An 11213-nucleotide genomic window follows, 5' to 3' on the forward strand; every position below is an offset into this window, starting at 1 on the left:
ATTACAATAATATAATGAATTCTTGTTATTATTATTATTATTATTATTATAACTAATACTAAGCAACTATGACCTGCACACTTCATGGATTCAATGAAGATTCAGCAAAGGATAAATGGATTTCCAGCATTAAAAATCACTGGCTATTCCTGTACAACTATGATAAGCTGTTCCAACTTGGCAGTGCTTCCAATGTTATTAAGGGAAAGGATGAAGCTGATTGGTTGGTTCATGTCACATGACCCGCGGTTCATTATGAGCGCTCATAGTGCGCGTCTACATTTGAAATAACGATCTTATGCGTGCCGCGCAAAAGACACTATATGTGAACAGCCCCTTTAGCTGTTAGTCGAAATCATATTTATAACGCTTATTTATATTTTACATTTCTGATGGGACAAGTCGGAGCTCTGCGCACGCGCATCATTCAAACCATAACGGTCAACATCCACTGTAAGCTGAGGAAAAGGTAAGCAAAATTTCAAAGATTTCCTAGTTTTTACACATTTAATGTTGAATTTCAGTTTTTATAGCTGTAATGTGTTGTATTCTAGAACAGGGGTTTTCAAACCTGTCCTGGAGCCTCCCCTGCCCTGCACATTTTGCTTGTCTCTCTCATCTAATACACCTGATTCAAATCATCAGCTCATTAGTAGAGACTGCAAGACCTGAATTGGGTGTGCCTAATAAGGGAGACATACAAAATGTGCAGGGCAGGGGAGGCTCCAGGACAGGTTTGAAAACCCCTGTTCTAGAACATTTAATACTTTTCTGCTTCATATGTTTATAACATAGCTTTTCTACTTTTCTGCTTCATATGTTTGCGCACCCTTCGATGAAACAGGCAAAAACTGAGGTAAATCAATGTTAAACTTCAGTTCATACAAATGTTAGTTGTTATAGTTTAAGTTAATTGTTTAGTTGTTTAAAATAGCAACTTAAAGGAGAAGTTCACTTCCAGAACGAACATTTACAGATAATTTAACTCAGTAAGTAAAGTATTAACAACAGTGTTATGAATAATCTGTTTCTGCTCTTATTTCGCCAACCAAAACAGTTTAAAAAAAAAACAGTCAAAGCAGTTTTTTTGTTCTCTGCACAGCACAGAGGTGTTTTGTTATTGAATTGAAAGAGTGATTTGAAAGAATTTCTTGTTTCGTTTTTGAATGAATCAAAATTGTCAACCTTATAAATAGTCCACTTTGTGTTTGTTTTTGCTATTTTGATTTAGCTATTTTTAGATTAAACACGTTGTGTATATGTCTGGGTAGAATATTTAAAATCACGTTTGTTCTGGTAACATCACAGTCAACCTTATACACTTGTTTTAATAGGAATTACACAGCCGGCCATTCCACTGTCCATCCTGTGTGATTGGCTTTTTGAGAACCTTCAGGTGAGTCTCCTTGTGAATAACACTCTGTATGTAATCAAAATACAAAAGTGTTTTTGCTTATACTGTTGTTCATTCAGTGTATTTTGTGGTATCAAAAAGAAAGACTATGGAATAAACGTAAATAATGATTGAATTTAAATTGTTGTGTAAACTTTAGCTTAGTTTAGCTGTCTTTTTAAAATTAATTGTCAAAAACTATTGTAAATATATATATAAAAAAATCATTGATAGTTTAAAAAAAAACATCTTAAATTGATCAATGCCATTTTGGACACTGGATTTTTTTGTGATTTGTATCTCTTTTTTTCCGTTTTTTTATTTTTTTTATTTTGGACAAGTCTGATGAGTTTGAAGATGTTGCTGTGGCCCTCCTTACAGACAATAGGCTTGTTTGAGATGAGCAAAATCTGCGCAGAATCGATCACCGGTGATCAACGCAAGATGCATGCCGGTTAGAAAAGTGTCCGAGTTACGTCCGCCTTGCTCTGACACCATGCTGACGTGTGCCAAAAAATTCTCGCGATGGCAAGGCGGCTGTGTCGGATTGAGCAGTCGAGCGCAGTTGCTTTCCACCGACTGCGCTGAGCAAAAGCACGATGGGAAACGACTGGCTGACATCACAGCTTAAAGCTCATTGGTTCAAACAACTGTGATGTTACGTTCTTTTCTAAAATGTTTTATTTTTTTAATCTAATATCATGTGGTTATGTGTTTAAATTATGTATGAATATTCCCAAACACTATGAAAGTGCGATCTTTGTGTGTGATATGTGATTGTTGTCATATTACTATAAAAATCTAAAAAAGGCCTACAGTATTACAGTAAAAAAGTGGATGATAAATACGCCTTTCGTATGAAATTAAATAGCAAGCACTTTGAGTGTCTTATATCATATTTATTTTCATATAAAAGCAACAAAACTGAACTTATATCATGTTTATCAGCACCACAGCACGTGAGCGTGAATAACGCGATATCCGCCTTTGATCTCGTAGGTATCTGTTCCGCTTCCAGAGCTCAGAACTGTCCGTCTTGACTGCGCTTATTTCACTCCTCCCCTCACTGCAGCCGCCTACTCTCGCCTACATTTCAGGCGAGGCTAGGCGCATCTCAAACGAGCCTAATGACACCAATCCAGTTCATTGCCAATCTCATGTCATCAAATATGACTCAAGTTGTTAGGTCTACTTAGCAGTGCCTTTTGGTGTACTTTCAGGTTTTATCAACGGGAATAAAAAGGAAAAGGTTTACTCAGAATTTAAAATTCTGTCATTAATTACATACCCTCATGTCGTTCCAAACCTGCAAGACCTTTGTTCATCATCAGAACACAAATTAAGATAATTTTGGAGAAATTCTAGAGCTTTCTGACCCTGCATAGACATCAATGCAAATGATCCCAGGCCCAGGAAGTTAGTAAGGACATCAGACTGACATGGAAGAGAAGACATTTTTGAATATGGTCGTCATTTTAGTTTTCTTTGAGCAAAAATACAGATGAGTCACTGATGTCACATTAACTATTTTAATAATGTCCTTACTATATTTCTGGCCCTGGGAACAGTTCAGTTGCATTGCTGTCTATGCAGAGTCAGAAAGCTCTTGAAGCATCCCAAAAATATCTTAATTTATCTTATATGTTTGTGTTTTGATGATGAATGAAGGCCTTGTTTGGAACTACATGAGGGTAAGTAATTAATGGCATAATTTTCATTTTTGGATGAACCATCCCTTAAAGATTTATATAAATACTTTAGATTGTAGTTACTCATTTGAATTCTTCACAATATGGATAGTGTGTTAGGATTGCTAAATAAAACTTAATGGAACCATTTTTTTATATACAATTGAATTGACTAAACAATGTTAAATATTTTTGAGTGTATATTGTGCATGAATAAAATATTGACAGTTGTGAGTCATTTCACTTTCACAACATTGTAACACAAGCAGGTTTATAATATACATGTTTTACATGGGAATACACATGTGAATACACATGTTTTTCACATGTGATCACAAAGGGTTTCACATGGGATTCACATGTTAATCCACTGGTTTCACATGGGTATTTACATGTGATCTCTAGGGTTTCACATGGGAATTCACACATAATGCACATGAAAGTGTTCCAAAAGCACACGTTTGCACATGTTTTCACATGTGAAATAACACATGTGCAGAATATGTGGCCACATGTGACCACGTGTTTTTGCACATGTGAAATTCATGTGGTTTTTCTGTAAGGGTTCATAACCTTCAGGAGTATATGCAAATTGCTATTATAAAAACTTAAGCAGCAACTTTTCCAATTTCCAATATTTATGTAATTCTCAAAACTTTTGGCCACCACTGTATATTTAGCCTTTCAAAGCCAATAAAGTGGCAAAACTCTCAAATAATCTATAATCTCTGAATTCATGGACACTATTGATTGCATTTTAATGGCTTAAAATCACTTGTTTTTCAACCACAATGTTTGAACGTGTGCAAATTTCACGTTTTTGTGAGCACGCAGCACAGCAATACCACATGAGTGGTTAACAGAGGTGGGTAGTAACGAATTACATTTACTTCGTTACATTTACTTCGTTATATTTACTTGAGTAAATTTTTGGAGTAACTAGTACTTTTAGAGTATATTTAAAGATAGGTACTTTTACTCTTACTCAAGTACATTTTTACTGAAAAAACTTTACTTTTACTTCACTACATTTGATAGCGTTCCTCCGTTACTGACAAAATTTTAATAAATATTAGCTATTTAAAATAATTTATTTATGTGACTTGATCTCAAGTCTCGCGAGACGTTGGAGAGGCAATATATGATGCCTATTTTAACCCTATTAATGGTAATTTGGTAACTATGGGTACTTTGACCTTATAATACCATATTTCACACACTGTCCGAATGTTTTTCCTCATATGCGCGCTTGTGCAAACAATGACAAATATCTTCTGAACCTTACAAACAACACACGTTTGTGAAAAACCATTCATTCTAAACGTCTGCATGTTTTCATATCCATTTTCCACAAATCTAAATAAATTGAAGTGCATACTGAGACGTTATACACAAATTCGTACACATTATTTTTGTGAAATTTATATTTTTTTTTTCGTGAAACCTCACCTACCGTTAAGTGCAGAAAATGTACAAAATAAAAACGCATTGCATTTTAATTTATTCCCATCTAATGTAAGAATAAAGTATATAAATGTTTTAAAGGAGACTGCTTTTAAAAGGAAGAGCTGCTTATTATATATATATGTGAATGAATGAATTATTTTGTATATATTGTGTGATTATTGATAATGGTGTGTGTGTGTGTGTGTGTGTGTTTATATATTGAAATGCAGATGCTGACAAATTTTGTGTTGTAATTGTAAATGTGAAAATAAAGACAGAGTTAACAGTTAGAAAAACATCTGGGTGTGTTTGAAATGTTATTGAAAATGACAGTTTATGTGATGTTAATGTGCCCATCACAGGACTGAGATAGGCTACTTTACTTCAGCCTATGTTTTATAGAAGCAGAACAAAGAGACTTTTAAGTAGAGGTGTGTGGAAGCTTTCCAAATAGTTTCCAAACAGGGCTTTTGCTTCATATCAATCAGTTAAGAAGTAACTAGTAACTAGCTACTTGAGTAGTTTTTCCGGCTATACTTTTTTACTCTTACTCAAGTAACTATTATTATTGTTACTTTTACTCTTACTTGAGTAAATATTTCCATAAGTACTTGTACTTTTACTTGAATACAGATTTTGGGTACTCTACCCACCTCTGGTGGTTAATTGTGATAGTTGATAGTCCAGTTGACAGATTTCTACCTGCTTAGCTGCTTTGTCTGGCTCAGACACAATGTCATTTAGGAATACGATTGTGTGGGTGTGATTTTTATGATTAAAAGGGTCCTATTATGCTTTTTCACTTTTTTAAATTTTAGTCAGTGAGTGGTGCATATATTTGGGCATAAAAATATCTACAGTTACTAAGTTACAAATCTCAATGTCCATTCCAAAGCATATTTAGTTTTTACAAATCCTTTTTCAAGAACTACAATGAACATCTTCTTTGGACTACAGCATTTGTTTTACAGATGTTATGATGCCACAACGCGGTCCATTAGAATATCATTCAAATAAATCCCGCAAATGGAAATTCAAATCGTTGGCGGGTGGGGGATTAGCCAAAAACATCCATATTTAAAAAGTAAGAATCACTTTAATCTATCTTGCGCTAACAGTTGTACACGGAACTTTCTGCTTTGGGAAGGAAACGCCATCTAAGCTGTTCACCAATCGCAAAGCAGTGGGACTAGTAACCAATCACAACACATTTCGTTTTTCGGAAGGCAGACCTTCGTCAAACCCGGTACTAATCGAGCTATTCGTGCCAGCCTGGGGAAAAAGCTATTGTAATAATGTAAATTATGTGAAAAATAATGCGTACCAATAATAATAAGACATACATACCATGTATTATTTAGAAAGTAATGAGACCATAGATTGTTTCACTATTAATGTTCTAACAAAAATAAATAAAATAAACATACTTGAGAATCTGTAGTGAGTATTTTGGATTCCTTAGCTTGGCTCCTGAATCTCCTAGGTGATTGTAGCTCAGATCCAGCTCTCTTAGGTGTGAAGGGTTTGAATTTAGAGCTGAAGACAAATAGCCACAGCCTTCCTTTGTGACCATACAGCCAGATAATCTACAGAAACACAAACAGTCAGATAATCTACAAACACATAACAACATGACAGGCTGACTGCAAATGATCCCTTATATGTTTTTACACACACCTCAGTATTTTCAGCTGACAATTTGGACTCTTCAGTCCATCTGAGAGAAGCTTCACTCCTGAATCCTGCAGGTCATTGTTACTAAGATCTAGCTCTCTCAGGACACAGTTTGAGGATTGAAGAGCTGATGACACAATTTCACATGACTCACCAGAGAAATTACAGCCAGCAAGACTGAAAGTAAAACACAAGAAAATGTAATTCTCATTATTCAACTGTATTTCAAAAATATTATATTTACTATTTTATAAAATACATTTAAATGACTTGTTTTAAGGCACAATGTAAGACATCGGGACATGATTAAACACACCCTGCTTTTCTGCAGTTGATCACAGCTGGAATCAATTTTCTTCTCCCCTCATCTGATGTGTTGTATTTCTTGAGGATCAGTTCATCCAGCGGCTCCTCTGACATCTGAAGCATGTAGGCGATTGTTGAGCATTGAGCAGGAGAGAGTTTCTGCTCTAAGTGTGTGTCTGATTTCACAAACTTCTGAATATCTCTGGACAGAGTCTGATCTTTCACTTCCAGCAGACAGAGAAACAAATTGATGGATCTTTCAGTAGAGAGTCCATGTCCATCTTTGATCTTCTCCTTAATGTACTGTGTGGTTCTACTGATGCTCTCTGAGCTTTTTTCTGTGTGTGTCAGTAAATCCTGTAAGAGTTTCTGATTGGACTCCAGTGAGATGCCCAGCAGAAACCGCAGGAACAGATCCAGATGTCCATTCTTACTCTTAAGGGCTTTATCTATTGTATCTCTATGCAGATTATGTATCACATCACACAACTGCAATGTGTCTAAATTTTTGATTACATAATGATAAAACGCATAGAGAGCAGCAAGGAACTCCTGAACGCTCAGATGAATGAAGCTGTAGACTTTCTTATGATGAAACACAGATTCCTCCTTAAAGATCTCAGTGCAAATACCAGAATACACTGAGGCATCATTGATTTCTATGTTGCTCTCAATCAGGTCCTCCTCATAGAACATCATATTGCCCTTCATCAGCTGTTTGAAAGCCACTTCAGCAAGTTTCAGAATCACTTCTCTGTTGGACTGCAGGTGTTTCTCTGGATTTCTCTCTTCATACTTCTGATTCCTCATGTTGATCTGAATCAGCAGGAAGTGGATGTACATTTCAGTCAGTGTTTTAGGGATTTCTGCACTCAGATCTTCTTCCAGGAGCTTCTGAAGCACAGTGGATGAGATCCAGCAGAAGATGGGGATGTGGCACATGATGTGGAGGCTTCTTGCTCTTCTGATGTGTGAGATAATTCTGCCAGCTTGATGCTGGTCACTGATTCTCTTCCTCAAATATTCCTCTTTCTGATGTTCATTGAATCCCTGAATTTCTGTCAGACGGTTGATGTATTTGGAGGGGATCTGATTGGCTGCTGCTGGTCTGGAGGTGATCCAGATGAGAGCAGAGGGAAGCAGCTCTCCTTTGATGAGGTTTGACATCAACACACCCACTGATGAAGTCTCAGTCACATCAGAAACTTTCTGATCATCTGAAAACCTCAGTGTGATTCTGCTTTCATCCAGGCCATCAAAGATGAACACAACTTTACACTCCTCATAAATCTTTGAGTCCAGATCTTCAAGTTCAGGATGAAAGTCCAGCAGAAGTCTGTGAAGACTGTACTGATCTTGGATCAAGTTCAGCTCTCGAAATGGAAGCACAAATATGAAATCTACATCCTGATTGACTTTTCCCTCAGCCCAGTCCAGAATGAACTTCTGCACAGAGACAGTTTTTCCGATTCCAGCAATGCCTTTAGTAAGAACAGTCTTGATTTGGTCTTTCTCCTCACATCCTTGTTTAGGAGAGGCTTTAAAGATGTCATTGCAGTTGATTGGAGTGTCTTGTGAGTATTGTGTTCTGGCTGTTTTCTCCATCTGTAAAACCTCATGTTCTTCATTCACTCCTTCACTCTCTCCCTCTATGATGTAGAGCTGTGTATAGATACTGTTCAGGAAGGTTTCCTTCTTCATTTGAGGGAGTTTCAGTCCTTCAAATAATCTTTCATACTTGCTCTTCATGTTTGTTTTGAGCTGTTCTTTGACTCTCTGTAGTTCATCAGTCACTGGTTGAACATGTTTATTCAGAGACACTGTAACGCTTGTGTTGTTCAGACAGGAGACAGATGTGGGTCCTCGAGATATGTTTAGCTTTTGATCTGCTCTGCTGAAATATCACATGAAGAACAGATTAAATATAATCTAAAAATAAAGGATCTATACATTTAAATCTACAACAATAGAGAGTCTTTTATTCTCAGCATACTTTTTTGTGGTTTCACAAAAGTTCACAATCAGTAAATTGAGCTTTTATATTTATGCCAGGTAACTGCTTATGATTGACTGCTGACCCTTACAGAAACCCTTGTGATCACATGTGGAAAACGTGTATTCACATGTGTATTCCCATGTAAAACATGTATATTATAAACCTGCTTGTGTTACAATGTTGTGAAAGTGAAATGACTCACAACTGTCAACTGTCAATATTTTATTCATACACAATGTACACTCAAATATATTTAATATTGTTTGTTCAATTCAATTGCATAGAAAAATTCCATTAAGTTTCATTTAGCAATCCTTACACACTATCCATATTATGAAGATTTCAAATGAGTAACTACAATCTAAAGTATTTATATAAATCTTTAAGGGATGGTTCATCCAAAAATGAAAATTATGCCATTATACCCTCATGTAGTTCCAAACAAGAAAGGCCTTCATTCATCATCAAAACACAAACATATAAGATAAATAAAAAAATTAAATATATAAAAAATATTTTTGGGATGCTTCGAGAGCTTTCTGACTCTGCATAGACAGCAATGCAACTGAAATGTTCCCAGGGCCAGAAATGTAGTAAGAACATCATTAAAATAGTTAATGTGACATCAGTGACTCATCTGTATTTGTCTTCTCTTCCATGTCAGTCAGCTGTATTTAGGTTTGTTTATAATTAAAAGTTTTTTTTGCTTTGTTTTTTTCCTGGTTAATCTTGGTATTTATGATTCCACACTGTGTTTAACCTCTTTGGCATATTTAGGATTTTTTTTTACTGATTTTGGCATCTCTGAATTTAAAACAGTGCCCTTCTCACATACATTGAAGTAACTTGATAAAAATGGTCCCATTTAACAGAAAATACCCTAGATTTGAGTGTAAAACTTTAAATTTTTTATTGTATTTTTTTTTCATAATTTTATGATAAACAAAAACTAATTCCGATATTTTTAAGTTAATATTTAAAAGTAATTTTTTTAAAGATCTGTTTGACCCTTTGTCCTGCAGAAAGTTTCTTTTGATTTCACTAGGTGCCAGTTTTTAAAAGTTATTGGGATTTGTCTGAATGGAGGTAGTAATAATCGGAGCAGGATTGTGACGTAAATGTTTATTCGTTTACAGAAGTTATTTCCATCGCCGTGATGCTTTTGATCATAATTCTCTGTAATGTGTTAGATCGATTAAATAAACTACACAATCCCATTTTGGGGAATGAGAGCTTTTATTTGATATATGACTCATCTATGTTTGGTAAGTCTGAGCAATGTGAATATGAGTATGAATATTATTACGTAGATCTTCAACGGGGGTGGTTTGTTTGTGGAGGGCAATTTGAGACATTATTATCTTATGTTATGTAACAAAAATGCTAAATGTATTCTGAAAGGCTTGATTGTAAGCTTTCAAAATATACTATATATGTCTATATTTGTGCTCCAACACTCAGTCTTATATCGGTATTACGAGCTTAGGGGGTTAAAGTAGGCGTATAAATAATCACATAATTATTAAATAAATAAACTATTTAAAAAACATTGTGTGCTTTTTTGTATTCTAATAAATGAAATGATTTGCTTGTAAATGTCTTGTTATATCTATTAAAGAAAAACACATTATTAGATATTGTCGTGTGATCATATTTCTTACATTTTCATTGCACTCCTAAAGTTTTTAATGTAAGTGCACATGTGTTTATTGTGTCAAGTCCTGGTTGTGTGTATTGAGTGTGTTTTTGACTCCCATAAAGTCATTACTATATTTTTATCCTCACCTGGGGTCAGAGGTCACCGGATCGATACTGAAATTAACATCAGGATCAAACATGGATCGGTTACTCTTCAGAGACACACAGCTGGGAGCTGCAGATGAAGATCTCTTCCTCTCCCTGTAGATCCTGAAAAACACAGAACTTCATTTAGTTCTGTCTGCAGTTTCATTTATTATAAGCAGGGCTGCAACAATAACTGACAAAATTTATGAAAATAATTTATTTGTCTATGTAAAGTATTTAAATAGATGTTCAATGTGGAAGAGCTTAAAGATTTTTTATAAATTTCATGTAATATTTATTAAAATGACAATATTTTGTAAATTAAATAATAACTGTGTTCTGTAGCATCTGCGCAACGTTGCTAAAACCATCTTTTTGATCTAACTGTAATTATTTCCCACAATGAAGTTCCAGTTTATAATATGCAAAAGTCTAAACATTAATCTGAGCTCAAAAATGGATGTGTGCTTAATGGGTACGTTTACCCTACATATCTGACATGAGAACAGAAAAGTCTGTTGCAGTCTCCTTAAATTTGATTTGCTGGCTGGCAAACCAGACAGTTATAGAAGAGCACAGAACCGGGAAAGTTGTGAAATTTGGCACACTGATAGAGGACAGTCTCAACATTAACCACAGCAGTGGTGGACGAAGTACACAAATCAAGCACTTGAGTAAAGTACAGATATGTATAATAAAATATTACTCCAGTAAAAGTACTCATTTTTCAATTTCACTCAAGTGAAAGTACAAAAGTACTCTATTTTGTATGTACTTAAGTAAAGAAGTACTGATAGATAGATTTATTTTGCCATTTTATATAGGCTACTTTATTTAATTTTATCAGGGCTTGCAAAATTTCAAAATCTCTGGTAGCCCTTCAGGCAGGTACTCTTCAGATTTTGGAAGCACGAAAATGTATTTA

At 35.0% G+C, this 11213-nt stretch overlaps 1 protein-coding gene across 1 annotated transcript in view; it reads right to left on the bottom strand.

The window, feature by feature from the left end:
- LOC141343153 (protein NLRC3-like) overlaps nt 1–10407 on the bottom strand; it is a 14851-nt gene extending 4444 nt beyond the window's left edge. The window contains exons 1-4 of the mRNA XM_073847758.1: nt 10289–10407; nt 6518–8401; nt 6205–6378; nt 5955–6113 (exon numbers count right to left, since the gene is read on the bottom strand). Of these exons, the coding sequence (XP_073703859.1) occupies nt 5955–6113; nt 6205–6378; nt 6518–8401; nt 10289–10341 (2270 nt within the window). The 5' untranslated portion in view covers nt 10342–10407. The remainder of the gene's footprint in view (nt 1–5954; nt 6114–6204; nt 6379–6517; nt 8402–10288) is intronic.
- Between the last annotated feature and the right edge of the window lie 806 nt (nt 10408–11213).

This window comes from Garra rufa, chromosome 1, assembly GCF_049309525.1.
Source record: "Garra rufa chromosome 1, GarRuf1.0, whole genome shotgun sequence".
NCBI classification, from domain to species: domain Eukaryota; kingdom Metazoa; phylum Chordata; class Actinopteri; order Cypriniformes; family Cyprinidae; genus Garra; species Garra rufa.